Source organism: Pezoporus flaviventris, unplaced genomic scaffold (assembly GCF_033815535.1).
Source record: "Pezoporus flaviventris isolate CSIRO_AGI_PZ_B2104156 unplaced genomic scaffold, CSIRO_AGI_Pfla_v1 ptg000070l, whole genome shotgun sequence".
Lineage (NCBI taxonomy): Eukaryota > Metazoa > Chordata > Aves > Psittaciformes > Psittacidae > Pezoporus > Pezoporus flaviventris.
The window spans coordinates 3,747,562-3,772,126 of record NW_026892618.1 but is presented as its reverse complement, the minus strand read 5'-3'; the positions used below and the strand labels follow the sequence as shown (position 1 = coordinate 3,772,126).

Genomic DNA, 24,565 nt, shown 5'->3' with positions numbered 1-24,565 from the left:
TAGTAAAGTAATGCAGACCCTCCTTTTACAGCCCTTTGTAAACTATACGTTAGTGCTATGAAATATACAAACCATTATTATTTTGATTCCTTCTTATTGTCCAGAACACAGGTATACATCTATGGTTGTATAATACACAATCATCAGAAAATGAGATATCACCATATAGATGTAAATCATAGTGACTGTGAAAAGACCAAGTAAGTTTAGGGTTAGTTACATAGAGATTTACTCTCAGCTCCAATTGCCTGCCTGAGGGGAAGGAAAACATGGCCAATTGGCACTTCAGGGTCATTATGACAAATATAATAGGCAAGTTCTCCACACAAACACACACACACACACCCCCACTCCAATCTGACCCACTCCAAACTGTTTCTCAGCTTTGGTCTATCACTTTACTGCTATGGTCAGGATGAAAAACTAGGGAGTAAAGTGATACCATTTCCTTTGACAGAGATACAAATGTCTATACAGACTCTAGGATGGTAAGGAAAATGTCCTCAACTAAAATTTAAAGATAAATTTAGCATGCCTCATTTTTAGAAGAGTCACAATATTATGCAGTTACGTTATCCCTGAGGAAATGCAGAAATAGCATCATAATCCCAATTTAGAATCTCATTTTCAGTCTTAATTTTCAGAGGGCCTTTAAAGTCAGGTCTACAGTTTTTTCTCTTTATAGAAATCCACAATTTTACTAAATATATGCTTGAAATATAGAAGATAAGTCACAAACCAAACCCACCCAGCAAACACTTAGGCAGCACTATGCCCCTGCATATCTACCTCCTATAACCTAGGACCTCCTGAAACTCCTGCCCATTCTGCCTTGGAAGGTGAGGACAAAGCCAGAATAGGGAGGGAATCTAACTTCAAAGTGCACATCGCTGGCTGTGTGCTTTTTGCAAGTCGCTCTGCTCAAGCACCAGGGTTTCCCTCAAGCTGCCACCTTCGCAGGGTGTACAATGCTTTGTTCTCACAGCCGGGCAGCAGCTTTTACAAACACAGCCCAATTATTCCATGGGGTAAGTGGAACAAGCTCGTCTCAATTTTCCAACACAGATGAAAATTAAAGGCTGCTGCTTCTGTGCCACACTTACTAGACCTTACATAACTGACAAAGATCGTGCTGGCTCTGGCTGAAAGGAAGCTGGGAGAAATCATCTGGATAGCAGGAATTATCTGTTATAAATCAATCACATGCATGCACACAAAAAGCAGTTCTCACCCAGACTAAACACTTTTCTCCAACTGAGGTGTCTGCTTTGTGCTCCGTGAACAGGAAAATTGCATGTCCCGCACTCTGGATAAAAATGCTCTGCAGTAAAGGAGATGGCACTTACTCCAACTATTGCAGCAAAAGCCTTGAATATTAGCCCAATGGCTAAATTCATCTGTATATCTGGGAGGTCTAGTGCCCATGCACTTAGACAGAAATAGAGCAGCATTTTGTAAAGTACCTTTTATGCTGTTTGTGCTTTATTTTAAAGGGCTCATTCAGTCTAAATTACCCCACCACCATTCTGGGAATTGTGGCACATTGGTTTCTGCAGTCATCACTTCCCTCCACCTACAGTATACAAGGACTCCATCCGGCAGCCCTCCGCACATGCCTTCCACCACAGCCAGACAAGCAACTGCTCCCCAACAGTAATGGTGCTCCTGAGCAGAGCAACCCCTGACAGTTTGGCTGCATATGAAAATTGTACATGGGATTAAACTCTTCTCCATTTAAACACTGTGATTTTACTGAAGCAACACCATTTTGACACATTTGCAAGAAGGAAATCCAACCAGCAATACAAATTTGTACTCAACCACACAACTCTGTGGCACCAGGCTTCAGCAGCTTAACTCTCACTACAAGTGCTTCCTACACATTTAGCTTCTAATGCTAGCACAGCATTTAATGATTCTCCCATCAGAATGAAAACTGCTTTTCTGAGAGCGGTTGAGAGGTAACAGCATTATCCCCAATTCCCCAGACCAATTCACTTCCCCGGCGCTGGCTCTCTTCTTGACCTTGGGCACGTCACTTTAGCTATATCCAAAGAGAGCAGAATGACAGCATAGGTCATTGCCTGCTTACTCAAACTCCCCTGTGTAACTGCAGTAGTGACAGCAGCTGGCACGGACTGTTGCACACAGCTGGTATGGCCTTTAATACACACCATCTACCCAAGGCCCGCAGAGGGTCTGCACACTGCTTGCCAGCACAAGCTATTCTTACCCTCACAAGCATGGTACAATTAACACCATATCACAGCACATCTTTATTCCGCAGCATAGCCTGTTCTCAGCCTCATCTATAAAATAGCAGTAATTGTACTTCCTACCCCAGAGGGATACTGTAGGGTTATATTAGTTCAGGGCAGTACAGGGCTTAGATGATCTGGTAACCAGGGCCACGGGACTACCTACAAAGAACAGATGCTCTTTGGGAACAATCTACCCACTGTACAGAAAGTATACATGAAACAGTCTGGTGATAGTGATGGCAATGTTGCAGCTATTTAAACTAGGTGTTCTGTAAGAAGTCTTTGTTGGAATCCCTGACACTGTGCCAAATGTACATCTTTCAGTACTCCATCAGCCTTTCTATCTCCCACAGTGTCACAATTTTTACAACTCAAGGAATGGATCATCTTGGAGACAACTGTTTTAAATAGGAATTCAAAGGAGAATTCACTATATGAGAAAGAGGAATTTCCAATATATAGACATGAGAACCACTGTGAGCCTGCCCCAACTCCTCTGGGCACTTCTAAATAAAACCTAGAAGCAAGGAGCTGAAAACTCTTTAAAACAAAGAGTTCAGCGCCTATCATGAAATCCATTCAGAAAGCTTGACCAAGTGCATGCCAGGGCTCAACTTAGTGCTCAAACCACTTCACTTCTCTTCCCATGTCTTCTCCTCTGGGAGAGGACTTCATTCCTGGCTATCAATGTCTGATCCAGCTTCATTTCTAGAGTAAAGAGATATTTGGAACGGTTTCATGTTTATTGGATCCTTACCCAAGGAAGCTGTTGGTTTCCCTCCTGGTAATAAAGCAGCAGCAAAAAACAGTGCCTCATGCCACTTTTTTAAACTGAATTACACTTGATGTGAAGTCAGTCCAGCTGCCATCTCAATAACTTGCTTGATGAAGGTCATCCTAATCCTTATTTGCTTATTATTAGCTTTAAGTTCTTTATTTTTTAACAGTGGTGTCCTCTAAACAGTCTGGGATTTGAAGCCATATTTTCTCATTGCTTTCTTTCAAACATGATTTTACTGTAAACTTCAACATATCAGTCACCTCAGGAATCAGAAGAGAGAAAAGTTATTCTGCATGGGAGTAGGAAAAAGTTGAACACTGGCTGAACTTGATCTGCCAGGAGATGAATTCAAGTCAGAGATGCTGCTACTCACAGGGTAAATTTCACAGACATTCCCTTCCCTGTAAATCAGATTAAACGGTAGCCTCCAAAGACAGTTAATGCTAAAAAGATTAAAGTATTTGATAACATCACAGAGTCCATTTACCAACCCAAGTGCCTAGACTTTTGATATATATTTTTTGGAAGTAAATGTTGGGGGTTTTGACTATAATGGTCACAAGCAGTCTAGATGGACAAGCAGCCTAGATGAGTAACAGGTGAGACCTCAGCAGAGTAATCCAGTACAGTTGCATGGACCAGATTCATTGCAATGCGCCTTTTCACAGTGCCTAAATGGTGTAAAACAGATGGAAGCACATGAATGAGTTACACTGAACATCAAGACAGACTCTAAGTCAGCTTTATGGCTGCTTTGTACTAAGGGAGAAGCAAAACTCAGCTTGGAGTAGAGATATGTGAAGGAAAGTAGTGGGGGTTGAGAACAGTGGTTCAATAACAGAATCAGAAGTTGGGGGGAAGTCTGCATTGTTGACTGAAATAGTTTGTTCAGTCTGGAATGAAAAGTTGCATTTAATTTTCATATTCTTCAAGACTTTTCCCCCCAATTTCAATTAAAAAGAGCATTCTTCTCGCACAAAAATATTTCATTTTTAAAAGTCCGTCTAAATAAAAGTTTTGTTTTTTAAACAATTCTTCCATCCCAGCTTAAAAGAACCCCATTGTTAAGCTAGACCCATATGAATAAATATTTTTAACAATTTTGAAACGTGAAGCCTGGATTCACTAGAAAGCATAGCTTGTCAAGGAAGAAAGATGTTAGAAGCATCCTAGGATAAGGCTGAAATATAAGAATCATCACTGCCAGAGAACTACTGAGCTCGTAGGGATGAAAATCTACCAGGTGACACTTCCTTAAAACTTTCCATTAGTCTGAGTACTAACAGCCTGCCTTTGTGCCCAGTGTAATTCAGGACACACCACCATAGTACAGTAAGGGAAATTTTCATATCTTTTCAAATATTTAAGGCAGGACCTATACAACACTGCTGTTGGCAGCAACAACAGCTATTAATTTTGTAATACTTTACTAGAAGAAGGTCCAAGTAACCAGAAACAGATGACAAGATGAAGATGTGCAAAGCTGGAAACAACAAGCATCAGGAAACTGGCAACCGCAGCATCTGAGATAGCAGCCTTATTTCCTAACACTTAGAATAGGATGTAATGGTAGTACTTATGGAGTTACAATGCAGCAGCTCATTGCAGACATTTAACTCTTTCATAGCAATCTCCACATGAAAGGTATCAGCCATGGACCTGATACTTTTAAAAGGACTAGATGATCACAGACTATGCCATCTGTCTGTATTTTTCAAAAGACTTGTCCCCTGAAAAAAAAGGCACCGAGGCCACAAAGGCAGAAAGCAAACATCTGCCCATCTTCCCCAAGGCTACCTCGGAAGTACTGCAGCAATGAAGCTTCTGCTGCAACCTAAGCAGAATTTTCTGCCTATTTAAATCCTATTCACAGCTTCATATACAAGCTGCTCATACAAGAGAAGTGCTGGTTTATTACCTCATGGCTGCACTGGACTAAAGGAAATCAAGAGGAGCCATGAGAATGGCTGAGCTGCACACAACACCCTTGCTCGGTCACTCTGCATGATCCACAGCCTGCAGGGTGTTGCCTGGCCCAAAATGACTCTCATATCAAATGGGAATCTGACACCAGGCTGGTATCCCCATCCTGAAGCAGGCATTCACAGCCACCTTGCCCAGAAAGCAGAGGCAAACCTACCTCTGCTAATTCCTCCAAATTCAAGAAAATATGTACCTTAGGTCAGCAGATAGTACCATTCAACCAACAAGACACCTCTGTCTGGGTGGTTTCATGAGCTGGACAATATTGGTATAGTCCATGTGGGCAGACCTTACATAGACCTCCACTATTGATACTTACACAGACACGCAGATTGGTCAGGTATTGGAACAACGTATGAAGAACAATACAGGATTTAACTGTAATATTTATGAGTACACACAACTCAACTGGGTCAGCAGCTAAACCAAGACCCACTGCTATTACGCAGCAAATTAGAGGGATATCAGCTGCACTAGACTCCAGTGACAGCACTCATACAGACACCAGAGCAGACATCAGTATCAGAATCCACCAGTAAAGAAAGAAGATCCATAAGTGATTAAATTAAATGTAAATAACCTACGTAATAGATCAGATAATTACTTGGCTGATATCTGATATAACACTACTGTATTTTCTAATGCCAATGTTATTTTATTCATTTGCATTTTCAAAGCAATATGTTCCTATTTAACAAATTGCCAGACACTTTCCCATTCAACTTTGTGAAGAAATTACAGCAAAGCTTTATTTTTTTTTAATTATTGCATCAGGTTTGCAATATCAGAGGAGATAACATGATGCCCGCGGTACCATAAAGCATTCAATATTGTTCTTGATAAAAGAGCAGCAAAAAGTAGCGTTTCATTAGAGCAGTGCACTTAAAACCACCACGCTTTTAAATGATTTAATTTAAAAATTCCATTCCATTTGAATCATTTGATTACTGTGTAATAACAAGGCATAATTTATATCCAAGTGACTGCTTTAAAAAAAAAAATAGATTCTGTTCTGCTATGCCAATTAAAAAAGGGTTAGGAATTACAAATTTTCCCTCCTAAGAGGCAGTTTAATAGTGTATCTTCATCCTGGAGAGCTCCTTTCTTGAGCTGCACCTTAAAAAGTCAGAACTTGTGCAGTTTTTAAAGGAAGTCATAGTTGGGCACCATGACCTACCTCCTGCCCCGTGGAGCTCAGTTGTACACCCTCACTGGGTAACAAATTCCTGCCTCTGCAATCAGCAGTGGTATCTCTGCCGCCTTGAAAGGTGACAAGCAAGCCCTGGTTATGAGGAATATGAAAACAAACCAACAATTTCAGTGTTTCACAGCAATGTGTTTGGTGAGCAGTCAGACACTCTGCGCACAAGTCCATGCTGCATTTTGTGACTGCTAGTAAGAGCGGACACTTCCCAAGGACAAGCATCTTTCACTTCAAATAGAGAGCCTTCCTCACCTTAGTCATAGGAGTGTAAGATTTTTACATTTAGGACAGTTGCTCATCTTCCATCTGCAGGGCAGGTTAGATGTCCCAAGCAGAGAACCATGTCGGCATTGTGCACCAGTGCATCACCTATCAAGAGGCTTCTAATGGGAATCACTCCAGTTTCAAATAAGAGAAAGTAAGCTCTGGGTTACAAGAAAAAAAACAGGAAAATAAAAGGACGCTTTAAAAACTGTATTCTATTTCCCTTCCTCTCATTTTTTTTATAGCAAGTTCATCTGACAGCGACAACTGTAATATTTTAGCTGATTCAGCTTGTCTCATAGCCCATATTGAAATTAGCCTGTTTTTTTGGTCACAGGACAGAAAGATAAACAAGCAGTGGAAAAGAGAAAGATGCGGAGCTAAAAGAACTAGGCAAAGACATTCACCACTTTGTATCCGTTTCCCAGAGGCAAGGAACTGTCAGACTTGCTTCTCAAGTGCCACCACAAGATTTGTGTTACATCCCTTCAAAGAACAATTTGTATTCATAGAAAATATTTAAAACCAATCCAAAGCAAACTGATGTATGAAAGGTTTCTTTGATATAATTTCATGTAAAGTTTTGAAATACTACCATCTTAAAACAGGAAATAAATAATGGGCTTGTTCTTTTACTGCTACCTACAGACTGTCTCTTTTCCTCCATTTCTTTTCTAACAAATATCAGTGTCTTAATCTCACCACTTGCAAGCTTGAACCATAGTTCATATTTTAAATGTAACCTGCTGTAGAACATAACTTCAGAGCTCCCACCAAAGGGAACAACTCCTCCAAATCACATAATGCAGAAACAGCTATGCCTCAAGGCAATCGATAATAAATACTGTTAAATATTAGCCAGTCAGGGTTGTACAAAGCTTCACATATTTCACCACTACCACTGAACTAAACCATATGTAATTCTATCCCAAAGTACAACTTACTTCTCTTTCAGATTAACTAAAAGAATTGATCTATAATCAACCCAGCTGTCTCATAATTAAATCTTTGTGGAAAAAAAAAGTGTATAAATCTGTGGGGAAAAGCTGTCCTACAAAGTAAAAACACATGCAAAGAGCATTACTCGGCAGACTGTCAAATAACAGCAACAAATGTTTGGGAAGGGTTTTAGTTTAATCCACTTCTTGTAAATGCACAGGCAATAAAAACATTGCAAACTCAAAGTATGGTATTTAAAGCAAGGCTTTGAATGAGGGAGCTCCTGACCACTGAGGACATTTGAAGACTAAGGTCATCCACTCTGTTCAGCTTTTAGAGCTGGTTGGTCTACATTGTGTTTTATAGTCACATCTTTGGAAAAACTCTGAAACACCAAATTGGGATATAGATTATGCATTAGAGACTTTTTTTTTTTCCTCCTTCCCATAGAAAACAGCTTCTTGCCTTCAGTAGATCTTTAATTTCTGGAAGTTTCTGTGGCATTTTCTTTATACTCTCCACTTTAGAACACTTTCAGAAAGCATCATTTACATGGTTGCATATGACTTTTAATTTTAATTGTCAAATATCAGATAACCTCATGAAGTCACACTGTGAATAAGGGTGCTCCCTTCCTCTCCCTTAATTAACTTTTAATGTTCGAAAATTGCAATTTTCAAATATAAAAAGCTAATAACGCCCTTGCAGGATGACTTGGCTGCTTGCATTTATTATATTGGTTTAAGTCAGTGACAGGAAACTATTTTTGAAGCTGGAAGTCATGGAGTTATGAAACAGAAAGGGGATACCATACCAGAACAGCCCATGTTGCTCAGCATTTTTAGAACCAGGCCAAGGCACGACATTCAAATTACAAAGAAATCTAAGGGATCACTGATAAGGCAATAAGCAAAAACAGGCATAGACTCATGAGAGGCACAGTAAAAATGAGGTACAGGCAAAGGAATAAAGCACTGCTTTGATACATCCTCAGGCAAGCTGAAACCAGGAAGCTCACTACCCCTCTCTGGGCACTAACTAGACTGCTCTCTTCTACCTGCTGCTGGAATTCCAGCACCTACCTGAGAAGGATGCACACACTTGACTCCTATTCTGCTTCAGGCACTGCGAAGTTGAGTCTCTCTTGGGTCCAAACACTTGTTTTTCATTCAAGGACCAAAACACCCTGTGGGGAGAATGCTAGGTTTGGGGAGTTCTTTGGTTATGACTTTCTTCTCCTAGCCCTTTATTTCCTCTCTCCTTTTGTTCCTTTCCCATTTTTTAAAATAGAATTGTTCATTTGTATAGCTTCACAGTTACATGTAGTTAAGTGTGTGATACGGCTGGACTAGATGAAGGGGCTTCTTGAAGGTCAGCTAAAAACTGCCCATGTAGAAGAATATTGTACCCATTTGAATCTCTATAAAGTTAATCCAAGCAATCAGAAGTAATTTCACAAAGCCAGACCTTGGCCAAAATACATCATTTGTGGCATTGGTTCAGTGCCAGCTTCAGGCAAAGCTGCCACCTACTAAATGAACAAACCCAATTCTGGTATTTTCACCATGTCTCCTTAATCCCTCTCCCCTTCAGCCTTCAAGGGGATGCTAAGAACAAAACTGAAAACAGTCCCAGAAATTACCATATATCCTACTAAATTCCTCTACAGCAACGTGCAACAGAGATCCAGTTCCAAAATCTTATTAAAGATGACTACTCAGCTCATTCATCACTACTATTACTTTCATTTTTGAATGAGAATATGAAGTTAGCAGAGGCTGCAGACTTTGCTTAATTGCTATACACATCCATGCTCAGGGCAAGTATTCTTAAAACTTGGTATATCCTTCACAAACTTTTTGACTCTTGGGTTTTTTTGATCATAATTTTTAGAAAAAAGAATTAGCTTTGTACTTTACATAGGTTGAGGTCCAAAGCTTGGGTCTAGGCTTATACCGCTAAGGTGCAAAAAATTCTTTATTTTGAATTTCATAGTTACAAATGTTGTTAGTAAACATTATATTATCCTCTTAAGTAATTATTTTAATTGTAGTATGGATGTCAAGAATTGATGTTCATTACTATTATATTCTTTAAATAAACATGACTGTATTGGTGGTATTCAAGGGAGCAGTGGAGTCATTAGAAGAATTTTCTAAACATAGGTATAATGATCACCTCAGTGGCCAAATTCCTGCATCAGTTTCATCAGCATGATCTAGGATAGATCTGTAAAATAAATATAGAAACAATCAAAATAAAGGACTGGAGTTAATAGGATGCAATATAAGTGGAAAGGGAAAGCAACACAGCTGTCTTTGAAACCTCTAGCTCTCTTGTATTTTACTGATATCAATTATTACACTAGGGAGGAGAACAGATATGCAGTGCAGTTTTACAAGCCATATATTCTCAAGAAAACTACACTGTTATAATGTACATACATGCAATACGTGCATACACACAAAATAAATATCATCACTTCTTTTTTAGCTCCTCCTAGAGCTAAAGGATGATAGATAAAATACCCAGAAATCACAAAACATACAGCTTCTCAAAACTTCAGAAGAGCAAAGACTCTTGTCCACTAGCCCTGGTAGGAGCAGAGTCACTGCAGTGGAACAAGCAGTTTAACTGACGACAACTGTGGAAGTAGGAGCTATAGGAAGACTAGAAGGGTGATATTTCATCACCCTCTCCTGCCCATCCCCAATTGCCACAGGCTGTTTTTTTCCCCTAATCCCAAGCGCTCAGCTATGACAGAGGTGCATTAAGGCAAATCCAGAAATATTTCAAAAGCCTGTGGATCAAGTCTTAACAGAGAAAGGAATGAGACACCATACGTCGGATCATCTGCCCTAGGTACGGAAACAGCTCTCCCCATCACTGTTTTATCATAGCATATTACATGCTCTTGTCGTCGTCCCTTCTCACAACAGCATTTGATGTAAAGGAAGGTTTACAGAGGTGCTTTTTTAAATGCTGAGGCACAGAGAAACTGAGGAGCACAAACCTCCTGAGAACCAGGCTGGAGACCTGGAATGTACTTGTGGGATCTCATCAGTAACTGGCAAACAAAAGGCACAACAGATCTCTCAGCAACTTATATCAAACTGCTCTTAATCTCTTTAGCCATATATATTTAGCTTTCTAGTTGACCCAATGGAAATCAGGAAGTCCAGGAAGCACATATAATACCCGTCATTGTACTTCGCTGTACTACAAAACCCTAGGCAACCATTTACTAAAACCTAAGAGCTCAGGTACAAATGACCAGAAGATGCAAACGACAGTACATCACAGGAAGGTAAGAGAGACCATGAGTATGTCCAGAGATGCCTCACTTTCACATTTCTGTGCCAGCTGTCCATGTGCCAGGAAGCAATATACTCTCCATGCCCAGATTTGGCAGAAGTACCACACAGCCTTTGGCAACTTGAAAATTCTTCCTTTGAGCAAGACTTAAGAAGAAAACTAAGATGAAAGTTTAAAAAATTAGAATTATTTCATTAATATAGAGGCTGAATTCCAAAGTTGTATCCAAACGCTTGCTGTCGCACAAAATGCCTGTCACTCTGAGTTTGTACTTTTGTGGCATCTGGTAAAGGGAAGAAAAAGGGACCATAAAGGGAAAACATCTTCAATTTAAGAGATCTGAGCATGAAAGTATTTAATTGTGAGTAAAAACTTGAAGATATTTTCTTTTTCAGTGACAGGCATAGTAAGTTACACTGAAGTCTATCAAAGTTATTCAGTTCCTGACATATGTTTTATGAGAAGCAGCAGAAAGAAAAGATCAGAACTCCAGTGCTGCAGGTACAGATGTCTGAGACATGCCACAACTAGCACGTGGGGAGCTCCCTTACACTGTTCTACTAAACCCAGTGCTAGGCAAGGTGAGAAACGGTAACCCGTGCCACATGCTGGCAGATAATCCTAATTAAGATGGCTGCCCTTTTCTTTCAGGCTCAGTTGCAAAATTCAGAAGCAGGTCCAAATCTTGAACTTTCCAGTGCTTCCACAACTGGCTTGAGGGGCACTTTTTCCATTTGAGCCTCTATACTATCCCAGCAATAAAGGAAAAAAAATCACCCGCAGGCACCTGCCCAAGAGCTGGTGCATATCTATCAAGATGTGGAAGTTGATCTCCATATATCTCTACACATTTATCAGATGAATAAAGAACAGTCTTAAAGTTGTGTTGATATCTGCAGAGAAACTGGGAAGGGAGCAATCATCTTATCTATGCTCCATCCATTCATGGGTCACTATTCTGTCCTGGCACCGGTAAGAGGATGGCTGGTTGATGGATTACCTTTAAGATAGGATCTATATATCATACAGGCAGATGAAAATGAAGTAGCATCTTATTTTGAGTTACTTCAATTAAAAAGTGTTTGTTTGTTTTTTTTAATTACTAAGAATGAATTACATAAATTATTCTTTCTCTAGCTTCTAACAGATCTCTGAAGACTCTCTTCTCCCAGTCTGCAGCATCCCAGGTGGCAAGATGGGTGTACAGGTAACAGCAAAGTGCCAACATACTAAGCTGAAATAAAGGAAAACAAGGCTCCTTTGATCCCAGGTCACTTACAGCTTCTAAGCCTGACCCAATGGGACCGATGTGCTGATTAGGATAAAGATCAAGCCAAGCCCCTGCAGGAGTTGTGACTTACACAGGGGAGACATGCTCCACACATGTGCTGGGCACAGACCCACCTGCAAAGGAGTACAAGGTGAGAGCCAACTGCATGGGTCTACTGCCATACCTTTCCAAAGTGTCAGGGTTTTACAGTTCAATGGAAACCACTCTTTTCAGTTAAGTGCAGTTTTCTTTTATGGTGTCCTGGCAGGATCCTGTAGCACTGCTACAGATCGAGTGATTGAGAGCTAGAAGCAGTCTCCACAAAAATAATCCATAGAAAATCCCCCATGACATTAAAGCCAGTGAACTGCTCTGGTCTCAGTCCTTATCAGAGGCATCCCCATGGTTATACAAACAACACAACTGTGCAGAGAGTAGCCTAGTTACTAGCAGAAAGCTGTATCGGTAGCAGCAGTGTAAAAAAGAAAAAGTATTGGGATTAATATAATACAGGATAAAAGCAAGCTTAGTTTCATATCAAACTACTGATGCTATTTTAGATAACATCTCTGACAGTAACTCTCTTAATTTAAGGGGCCAACAGCAGATAACAGCTTTCAGCATAATGTTGACTTACTTCATCACAGACTATTATCTGGCCACAACAGGAAAAATCCTGCCATGATCAGGCATGTAATCAGCTGTGGTAGCACAACACATTTTATGACCTGTCCTAGTGCATACTGTCCAGTCAGACTAACTTAATCAGCCCTATAGGCTCAAAGAAAAACTTCCCAAAACACTCATTACCCCATTTTTTCAGGCTACAGTGCACTACCTTTCATCTTCCTTTGAGCCAAGGTGTCAGTCACCACACTGATAGTTAACATCAACTCTGTCTAGGAGCTTCCTACCCCTCAATTAAGGGCATACCTGTAATACCAAACCTGCACCCAGCTGTCAATGTGTCTGCAGAAAGAGGCCTCTGTATTAGCGGCTCAGTTGGCATCTGTCCAAACTTCAAGCAACATCTAGCAATACAATTTTCCTGTTATGAAGCACTCCTTATCTGTAGATCCCAAACTGCACAAAAGGGAGTCTCTTCCCATTGCATAAACTATATCCGATACAGTTACTGAGGCATTGGCCACAGGAAGAACTGAGATTATACCTCAGACATCCCATCTCCTGTGCTGAAACTGGGATTTCTTTTTCTGTAGGACAGGAAAACTGAGTGCATGTATTTGCTCAGCAGCAATGTGGTTCTTCTAGCTTACAGGACTCAACACAGCATGCAAAAGGAAATACTGAAATAAAGCCAAAAATGCCCTGGTCTGTTGGTACGCTGGTTTCTGTTGGCCAGCAGAGCAACTCACAGGCGCTCCTAGAAGGCAGTGGGCTTGGCCTGGCATTGCATCCCATACCTCCCTGCAGCTTTCCAGGATGCCCAGTATGGGTAACATGCTCATTCCATCACTACAGGCTTGCAAGCAGTTTGGCAGCAGCAGGACACCTCAGCACAGCGCACCTCCAAAGGACAGGTTCCTTTCAGAGTCTGCTTGCGTAGGTCTGTCTATTCAGGCACAGCCTTACATTATTGCTGCTTCTAGCACTGAAACAATCGTTTACTAAGCGTGTCACACACACAGATTTACAGCTGTGTTTCCTAACCCCAGAAGTGATAGGGGGGAAAATAAAAAGCTTAGAATTTTCTTGAAAACGAGTAAAGGTCACTTGTCTCATTAAATTTCATCCCTTCTCAGTACGCCTTCTGCCTCAAGGAAATTTCTAATTGTTCCTCAATAATTCCAGTCTTTGTCTTCAGTAACATTACTGCACAGTTATGCTATAGCTTTTATGAGCTTCTTGATGAAAGAGGCCCAGTTTGCACTGAACAAATTCAAATAGTAACTGGAACAAGGAGACTCTTAACATGCATCATTTCCCATTGAAATATGACAAACACATATGTGGGAAGACAGCACACACACAATTGAATGCTATTATAGTGTGTGATGTATCTCTCAGAGCACAAGGAAAACTGCAAGTGATATACCAGCTAACGGAAATCCGTGATTTCCAGAAAAAAAAGTCTCTTATATAAAATTGTCAATTTTTTGTACTGGGCTTCTTATTCTGTACATTTATCTCCCCTACACATCAGCAACTGCATTCATGTACTCTACAGAGTCTAACCTCTTGCAGGACTTTCTGCAACCAAAGGCAAAAGACAATCATAGAATAGAAAAGATGTTCACTTGTAAGCTGAACTACCACAAGTCAGTGGAACACACACAACCACCTCTTCCTTTTCTAGGGACAGAAAATCTGTGTTATTGCACATCTCTGCCACTGGAGTGCCAAAAGCTTCTATCAGTGAAGACCTCCATACTCGCAATGAAAAGGCAAGCACTCAACTGATTCCACGAACAGCTACTCACTTAGGTGCACCACTTCAATGCAACACCATAGGCTGAGTTAAACAGCAAAATGACTCAAGTGTTTAGGTGAGCTGCGTGACTAATTGGTTACAAGACATCACTTGATTGCCTACAAGATGTAGCCTGATGTCTGTAAGTCATCAAGGCAAGTTATATCCAGTATTTCACAGTATTTCTCTATTACAGAAACCTCACTTCACCATTAAATTCAAAACTGCAAGGGAAAAAAGTATCTTTTTTTTTTCCTTTTTTTAATCACAGTGGCTCCAGTAAGTGCCTATCACAAAGGATTCAATGGTAAGAAAATGCGTAGCCTGCAAAATAGAGTTGATTAATTTTAACCAGCATTCATCTTTAATTATAGGACAGCCTAAAGGCTAATAACATAATCAAGTCCTCACTTGGACTCTGGTATAATCATATGTTGTGTTGTGGCGGTTCTGCCTCTCCAGCAATGGGGACAGGATGCCATTTTGAACAGCTGTTCTTTACACATACCTCATGCACATATTTCATGGCTGTGGCTAACAGACCTGAGAATACAATGACCACGTGTAACGTAAGGTGCATGGCTGCTGAACTCCATGTATTTCTCTGCCAAGATAAAGGCAGCGGACTGGGCACAGCTGCTTTACGACTCCGTTCTGCAGTTACACAACTGCATGCTCTTTGGGAAAACTCACTAGGCTGAACAGATACAACCAGAAGAGGAGCTGGGCAGGAAGAGAATTAAGCAGTCCACCAAAACCTAGTACCAGGGCTACGAACACAACCCACAGTTTCACCAGCCCACTCCCAGTGCCCACACTGATGCCTCAAGAGATTCTATCCTTTCAACTGAATGATTTGACATTTATGCTAAACATATCCTTGCCTTACCTATAGGCATTTGCTAATGCATGAAAATAAGTTTTACTCTTTGGAGACTGTCTGGCTTTGTTCCAATTCAGCATCCTCTTGTCCTCAACCTTTTTGCTGCAAGAGCCTGCTGTATCTGCATATAGACAATCCATACGTCACAAGTACTTTAAATGTCAGTGCTCATCTTTCGTAAGGACTTTCAGGCAACTCTACGATTAAAACTAAATATTCAAGCAGAAGATGAATGTATTATGTCCTCAGGCTCCTTAAGTCATGATCCATATTTATAATGCAAGACTAAGGCTTCCGTTGAATAATTACATATTTTGCCTGCCCATTCTGCCTCCCTACCCCTGTATGTATACGCAGACACAAGTGCATATATAGCATTTAAAGTGAGCAATTATTCACCCCAAAGACAGAATAACTTCTTTGAGTATATGCATGCTAGAGAGCTTAATTCTGTAATTATCATGCAAGATATGCAGTAACAAATCTAGTTCACACAGAGACACCTTCCTCTTCCTCAGCATGAATAAAGGCGAGGACAGCATGTTCCAGAGGGGATAAAGCACTCTGTAGATAACAAAGCCAAGCCCTAGGGAATGGACTGTAGTAGCCACACTTATTCCAACTCCAGGTGCATACTTTTCTTCCAAGCAGAAGCCTCTTATTTGTAGTTCCTGAGATCCTACTTGGTCAGTGCTTCAGAGTGGAAGGTACTTCTTCATGAATGAATGAAAGCCATTTTAAAGTGCTTGGCAGCCACTGAATTCAGAAATTGTATGAGAAAAATAAACCAGGACCTCAAATATTACTTTCCAATTAATGCTGATCTTCTCTCTCTTACGTTAAGTCATCTTTCTGCAATAAGCAGTGCCACTGGATGACACAAAGTCAGACTGCAAGAATCGGCTTACCCTGAAAGTCAGAAGCAGCATTTTGACCAGTATCCTAGAAGCTTAAGCCTGTATGTCTTCATGCATCCTCCTTAGGGCTACATATTTCTTTACAGAAGAGGGAGACTACCAGTGTCACTAAAGAATTCCACACAGCAAAACAGGCAAGCACTGCATCCATTACAGTTAGCTGGAAAATGCTCTTCCATACACACACACATGTATGTGCACACACATGCATGCACAAACTTCCAATTCATCAGACAATTAGAAGTTTTTTTCAGTAAATTGAACACTCCATCTTTAACAATTCAGTTCTGGAAGTGGAAATGATGTTAGCAACATGAAAATAACATGCTATGAACAAAACTTTCTTGACAGAATCCTAGGTTTTACCTCTCCTAAAATCTACCTTCCAACATGCAGAATGAGCAGAAAGCACTGCGAGCCTGCATACAGTGCTCTCTCAGTGCTCCAGTTACCCAATAGCAACATCTATGGCAAATTTGGCACCACGGACCTAGATAATTAGAGTCAATTAAATGTATTTGGTTAACTGAGATGCCTCTGATAAGACTATTTTAAAATCCAGACCCCTTGGTCAAGCAGAAGTATAGATCACAGTGACACTGGGCCGCTAAAAAACCCCAGCCAAACCTCAATAAATACCACCCCAATCACAGCTGCAACGATAGCTGTCACATATTCTGGTCATTGGCAGAGCCAGACAAGAACACCATCTATGGAGCAGTCTTCCGTCTGAAAATTAAGCACTCCAGCACTGAACAGATTATCAAGACATCACTCAAAGTAGAAGTACTGGAAATGCAAGTGAAATCATGCTGCAAGGAGGGAGAGAGGGAGGGCAGAGGGCAGAGAGCATCATGGGGGAAGCTACTGGCTTCTTGTTTCATTGATACTATTGCTCAAAAAGACAAATGAAAAAAACCCTGCATCATCCCTATTGCTTTGCTTGTGGCTTCGCAGTAGCAAAGTGATTTGTCTTTGCTCTTTTTCCCATCCACCTCCAGAAGAGATAAAGTGTTACTTCACTTCCTAAAGGGCTAGACTGGAATTTTACTGTAAGCCCCGATCAAGAGGCAGCGTGCAACCAAGCTACCCCCCCATCACTCTTGTCAGTAGGGAGAAGAGCAGAGAAACAGGGAGACTTATTGGACTTGACCTGCAACAAATTAGCTCAGCTGAGCAGCAGATGAAGGAAGTCAAAGCTACACCTACAACCTCTGTATGGGACAGATGAAAAAGAAAAGGTACCCCTGGGTCTGTAGCCTAATTTCTCCATGAAAGGTTTTTTTGTTAATTCAGGGAGGCTCCAATTTTCAATCCGATCATTTGTGTCTGCCAGTAGAGCATACGAGCCACAAAGAGAGGCTGGGTTGTTGAATTTTTACAGGGTAAAGTTAGGCTCCTAGAATATTTAACTTCTCATCAGCAGGATTTATATGTACACATAAGATGGATGCATTGTCTTTCACTGAGATTCAAATAATAGTGTGAGGTCCATCCTGCATCGCTTAGCACACTGCAGTATTTCATACCACTCACTGCAGTTGCAGCTGAAGAATTCAGTTTCTAACCGCAATTTAGAAGACAATAAGAGCAAAATAAAAATTTTAGTAACCAGTATGCGTTTGTTATGATATTTGTACTTTGTCTCAGTTAGAAATCAGGCTAAATTCCTGGGATGTTTTAACATATTTTGCTGCTGGAAAAAAAATCCACAGCAAAATGCAGTTATTGCATTTCCATGACACAGGTGCTCTTGTTTAGCCCTAAAGATGACTGCATTTATCATCTTGTGACACACAGGATGTGTGCCCTGCATTTCACTCATTCTGCCAGCTACTTATAGTTTAATGTTGCAGGTTTCCTTACCGCTGTGTGTGTCTAGCTCCTAGATCATCATTTAAGACTAGTCTTTATTTGGTGTGGCAGATACAGAATGCAGTCCTGTTAAGATACAGGACAGCACCTGCACCTGAGACTTGCTTCTGCTTTGTCATTATGAAAATATAATACCACAGCCTTGGAAGATAGCAAGCAGTGACATCCTTGCAAGAGCATTTGATGGGGCAGGTATTGCTTATAACAATAATTAAGAAGCTGATGTACTTGTGGCATACTAGTATTAATTTTTGGTGGCAGTTTTGTATTCACAAAGAGTCAGATAAGCTGGGGTAGAAGCTTACCTTGCCAAGCTAAGGAGTGCAAAGTGGTGACAGCTAAGTTACAGTATGCTACATTGAACAAAACATTTGCAAATCACCTCTTAATAACTTAATTGCATCCAGGATATCATCACAAAAACATTAGGAGTAACTGCACTCTCATTCCTGCCAGCTGGCTTGTCTATGCATTTCACCAAGTCCCACTGCTCGCAAACCAGCCCCATGTTGACTTAACTGGCTAGGAGGAGCTTGTCTAACCAATGTCTCCAGGATTGTCCTCAAAGCAAAAAAGGGTTTGTTCAGCCATTCAGGTCTCTCCCTTGCTTGGGAAAGCCTTAGGAACCCCTGAAGAAGAGCTTCAATGGTGCCACTGCTTTTGCCACCTACCACTGTGAGCCCTAATGCTGCCATGAACCAAGCTTTGCTCCTGCACCCATAGCCCAGCGCAAGTCTGTTCTTCTGCAATACAAACTTGGGGGCTGAATGTGCCTCCGGCAGAAACCTCTCAGAGGCTGCCAGCACCTTTGCTCTCATTAGAGCAAATCCACTGCCATATGGAGCACACACATTCTTTTTATAAGAGGACACAGATCACCAGAAACATATGCCACAAAAGGGCAGAAGGAAAGCATACACAGACAAGTCACAGAACAGTTAGTGAAGGCTTATATCAAGCATCAGCTCCTTACCTACATGAAGCTGTCATTGCATGAAACATTTCTGTTTCCCCACCCCAGGTTTGGCCTTAGCTAGCAAATACAAAGAAGCGTGTGTCGCATACACACCCCAAACCCATTAAGAGCGTGCAATGAAAATCTACCAAGTATTCAGATCCCAAAAGTAAGTTTATGACAGTTGTAAAGGCTGACTTCAGACTCCAAAATAAAAATTTAAGTGCAAATAAACCTTAAAATGTCTCAAATACACCCAGAGAAATTTTAGCAGCAGCTACATTAACTTAGTATTTAGTAAAGGCAAACTAGCTCAGCTACAATAGAAACAAAGCTCCAAAACTAAAATATGATTGAAATCTTAAAACCTAATTTTACTCATGAAATGGCCAGTCCTGTTCTGGCTCATTTGAGTAACAGGATACCCTGAGAAAAACTGCTTATATGTTTGCTGGAGTTCAGCAAATCAGTATCTTTTCAGGAGTTTTTACTGAGATTTCACGGTCCTTCCCTGAGAAGACAAAATTCAGCTAAAAAATAAATAAATAAATATATAAATAAAATCTTTTCCCAGCCACAAACACACAAGTGATTACATCAATACTTAAATTAACCAATACAAACTACATACTGCTTTAGAAAGCCTTATGTACGATTTTGTCAGGGCTGTATAAAATTTGCTTTTTACCATATCAACTCCTCCAGAGGCACCATCAACAGGAAGGGAGAAATCTGTTCTGGAAAGCTGATAGGTGCATGAAGTAAGTGACCTTCGGTCATACCTATACCGTGTTTTTAGCAGAAAACTGACCCAAGTGATTTATCATTCCATGACATCACATTCACTGTGACATCAGAGCCTGGTAACACCTATGCCAACACAGGTTATTTTCCATGCACCATACAGCGTCTCAACCTAGCACAGACCTTTACCTAAGAGAAAAGTCTTTATTGTATCAAAAGTTAGATTATTCTTGAGATATGTTGGCTTAAAAAGTACTTCCCTTTGATTTTTAAATCATTACTAGATTGTTTGGACAATTCTGCTCTAAATACTTTTTCATGAAATTATTTTCCCGACTCAATTATATATCAAAGCAAACTCAAACATATTTTAGAATAATTTAGTAATATCTATTACTTTTAAGAGTTAAAAACATGATTTTAAGATAATGTGAACCACAGGTTAGTTTATCCACTGAATCACCTTAAAGATGTTGCCAGAAGAGTCAAAGTTAACTTTTGAGAGTACTTGGGCAAATCTCACCATCTTTTTTTATGACCTTACTCTTCACAATACCATTTAGCTAAAACTCCTCTAATCACCAGAAAACTTGTCAATCAATGCAGTTTATCAAGCTTCCTATAAGTCTCATTTATTTTGCCTTAGAGAAGCACTGCCTGAGTCAGTGACCCTGAGGCCCTTCTCCATGCACACAAATACATCCTTTTTGCAATCTCTTTGTTTTGCAGTGTTAAAATGCCAGGGAGATACTCCTCACTTGCCTAACCCAAAATTCATCGGTTCCCACAGGGTCCAGGTAAGGGCTGAGATGAATTTCTCGGTATCTGCCTCCTCACCTTGCTTCTGGACCCACCCCCCACCAGGAGCAGGGATTTGCAGCGTCTCTTCTCCAAATGACAGGACACCATCCAGGCAGAGCAGCCCAGATATCTGCCTTTTACTTCTTGCAATTCCTAGTACAAACTCGGGAAGCAGGTGTGCACACCTCAACAACATCCTCAGGACAGAGGGAGCTCAGAGAGTTCTTCTGCACTCTGGTCTACTCTAGTTGGAACATTTAAGTATTTTATTAACAGAAAGCCAAGCACGGTATCAGAGGTCTCATTTCCTAGCTACGCAACAAGCATAGCGACAGCCTTGATGGGCATCCAGGTTTCAACTTCTAACGAACTGTGAGAGCAACCTGGAAACACAACAGCTGACACTCTTATAGGACTATGCTTGTAAACAGATACAGGCAAAATCCTGATTTTGCAAACATCATATTTATATTGAAAATGTCTTTAAAAAAAAAGCCAAAAACATTTTTAGGTGCTGGGAGTACTCAAGATATTTTTAATAAGGGTGGATTGCCTTATTGTTTAATGAATAGATACAATTAGCTTGTACCAAGCTTGAGAAAATCATTACAGTCCTTTTACCATTCACATGACTACATTCTTTTTGGGTTGCCAGATATATCTTCATTTAAAATAAGAATATATAAAGATCGACCTCTTTGTTTATACCTTACTCTACAAAAATCCAGTACGTGCAGCATAGCAAAATTCATGAGAGATTCGATACCCTAAGTATTATTTTACTGGTAACAAAGGGAGAAAACTTTAGTCAAAAATCCTCAAAAACTGGTTTTCAGTTGCATTATTGCTTCAAAAGAGATAAAAACACTTCATTTTTTCCACAAATACTAATGTAATTTCAGGATGCCTTTGATCTTGTCCAGACCAAGATAAAAGGTATCCTTTAAATTATACTCATTAAAGTGTTTTAACCCACTTTTAAACAAAAGGCTGGTTTTGCAGGGCCTAACTTTAAGCATCTCACATACACACCTAAATTAGGAGGACAGTATCCTTAGCTACTTTCTCTAGAAGCTATCCTCACTGGACTGGGGAGACTGGAGACAACCATCTGACTTAACTTGAACCCTCTGGTCATTTAAGCACTCTGTACAGCCAAAGGGAAAGCCCCTCCAGAAAACAATTCCTCTTACGTTTACAACAGGTACCTGTGAAATGGCTTGTGATACCTACCCTTCCAATGGCTAATGAAAGTACTCATTAGCACTGGAGAGAAAACTCCAGGAATTTTAAATTAGGAGAGCTAAATCTACTGCACTGATTACAGTAGGAGGACAGATATCCGCCTAAGAACTTTCTGGAAAGAAAATTTAGGGGAGATGAAGCCAGCCCTGGCCCTTTAATATAGGCACTTACGTATTTTGACCAAAGCTGACTCCCTTTCAGTTCCCAATGCTTGGTATACACACATTTCAGGAGTTACACATTAACCTGTGCCTTAGATAAGAAGGCGTGGAGGTTAGAGAAGGAGGAGCAGCTCCCACTATGGAGCTCAGCTTTGGAAGAGAGACAGTCCATAACCAAGGGCTACACTTGACCACATACACTCAGATTTCCCACTGACACCTCTGTCTTCCATTGCAACACACAAGAGCTGCTCTTCAAAAAAGATACTGAAAATACAGGCATTTGTTTTGGAGTCTACATGGATGTTTGACAGAAGCCAAACAGGCTGCAGGAGTATCAAGAGTCTAGGTTGCTGAACAGATGAAGAACAGCCTTCGGCTCTTCCACTGTACACAGAAAACTCAATATTAAAGCACTTGACACTAACTGCCTATAGAGTACTCTGTCTCCAGAGACTTAACAAGACAGATTCCACAGCCTGTTATTACATATCCTCTGCAAGAATCAGGGCTCCTACATTTGAAGCAAAAAGCATAGAACAGCTCATACTGACATGCCTAATAGTAGCTTGGCAGTTAGAAAACTGTCTCAGGGGTGGGAGATAGGGTTCAAATCCACCTCACCAAGATGAACAGAGTTTCATCCACACATGCTACATGCTAGGTGAATGCTGCAATCGCACAGCTCTTGGGTAAGAGAGGGAACAGCACTGCTTCCTCTTCCTCCTCTCTGCATTTCATAAACCTAGCCTCGAAGCTGTAATTCTTTTCCCAGCTGACACAACCCCAGCTAGCACCTAACCACTACCCAGCCGCTCACTCCCTCCTCCCAGTGGGATGGGGGAGAAAATTGGAGGGGTAAAAGTGAGATAACTCCTGGGTTGAAATAAAGACAGTTTAATAGGTAAAGTAAAAGCTGTGCATGCCAGCAAAGCAAAACAAGGAATTAATTCGCTGCTTCCCACCAGCAGACAGGTGCTCAGCATCTCCAGGAAAGCAGGGCTCCATCACGTGTAACAGTTACTTCAGAAGACAAATGCCATCAGTCCAAATGTGCCCCTCTACCTTCTTCCCCGAGCTTTACAATATGCTGAGAATGATGCCATGCGGTGCGAGATATCCATTTTGTCAGCTGGGATCTGATGTTCTATGTGTGTCCCCTCCCAACTTCTTGTGCACCCATAGCCTGCTCACTGGTGGAAGGAGGCAAGGAGCAGAAAAGGCCGTGGCCCTGTGTAAGCACTGATCAGCAATAACTGCGTTGATCACTTGCACTTAACAGTGGTTCTTCTAGCACAAGGCTACGAAAAAGCGAAGCATGTGTAAAATTGGTGGGATTTCGTCATTATTGACCATTCTATTCATAAAAGAATCCATATACAACACAGCCTACTCAGGCACTAATCTGACCAAAAGCAGTCTAAAAAAAAAGAGGGGGGACACCATTACTGCCACGTAACGCCACACAACCAAGTTTCATACATTTTGTAGCTCATTTATGTCAAAAGGCATAAAAGCCCTAAGCATCCATAAGCAATTACTGAATTCAGCCACACTGTTTGCACAGGCTTATATTGTACCAGAAAAAAAGTATTCTACTATTGCTGTGTGAAATCTACCAGAACGCAATTTACTGAAGCAGTAGTCATGAAGAACAGAGGGTATCTTACTGGCTACAGTAAAAGCCTTTTCCCTCCTCCAGCTATGAAAAGGTCAAGCACCTCTTTCATTTTAAATAACTACTCAGTAATCTCCATTCTTTAAAGAATTAAACTATACCAGACTTCAACTCCTTTTCAAAGAAACAAGAGCAAACCTACAGTAGTTTCCCAACTCCCTTCTGGATTATTCTAGGTAGAGCAATGCAATGTTGCATTTGGAAGCTTTCCAAAACTACGTATGACTGAGAACACTAGGTTATCTTTTCATAATGTATTAAAGTGAATAGCATTATGATGTTAGTCACACAATGAATTATGTCCTGAAGGGCGCAGAAGAAAACATGACCATACAAAACCTCAACCATATAAAAAAAGAGGAAAAAAAAAATCAAATAGTGATTTAACCTGCTTCCAAGCCTCAAACATTCAAACTATCTCTATTATTCTTATATTGATCTCACATTTTCCTCAGTGAAATGCAGACACCAGACTAGCAACTTGCCGATTCAAACACTGGTTCTTTTCTTGTACTTGTTCCAGCATGACTTGGGCAGCACGCAATCTCATTTGTAGCTTGTGAAACTGCAATAAACAAACAAACATCCATCCATGAGGGACCTGTCAAGCAAAGCAAGCTGTATAACTATCAGAGTGGAAATCAAATGCCAACATTGATTATATGATGAGCCACACCTCAGTTGGCAAATTTAAAACACAGCAGGATGAAAGGGGAGAAGTGTCTCCAAACTTCCCTACATTAGCAGGGTCTGTGGGAGACAAAAGTCTCACTAAAAGAAAAAGAAAAGCCTGGAAAACATTTAAGGAATAACACGTATACACATTTATTGAAATATTCCTTAACGCTGCAGTGCATT

General features: G+C 40.6%; 1 protein-coding gene across 1 annotated transcript in view; it reads right to left on the bottom strand.

Annotated features, from left to right (window-relative positions):
• The window catches only part of LMNTD1 (lamin tail domain containing 1), a 130,618-nt gene extending 110,754 nt beyond the window's left edge, over nt 1–19,864 (bottom strand). The window contains exon 1 of the mRNA XM_061472182.1: nt 19,767–19,864. Coding sequence (XP_061328166.1) covers nt 19,767–19,769 — 3 coding nt within the window. The 5' untranslated portion in view covers nt 19,770–19,864. The remainder of the gene's footprint in view (nt 1–19,766) is intronic.
• Nucleotides 19,865–24,565: the final 4,701 nt, after the last annotated feature.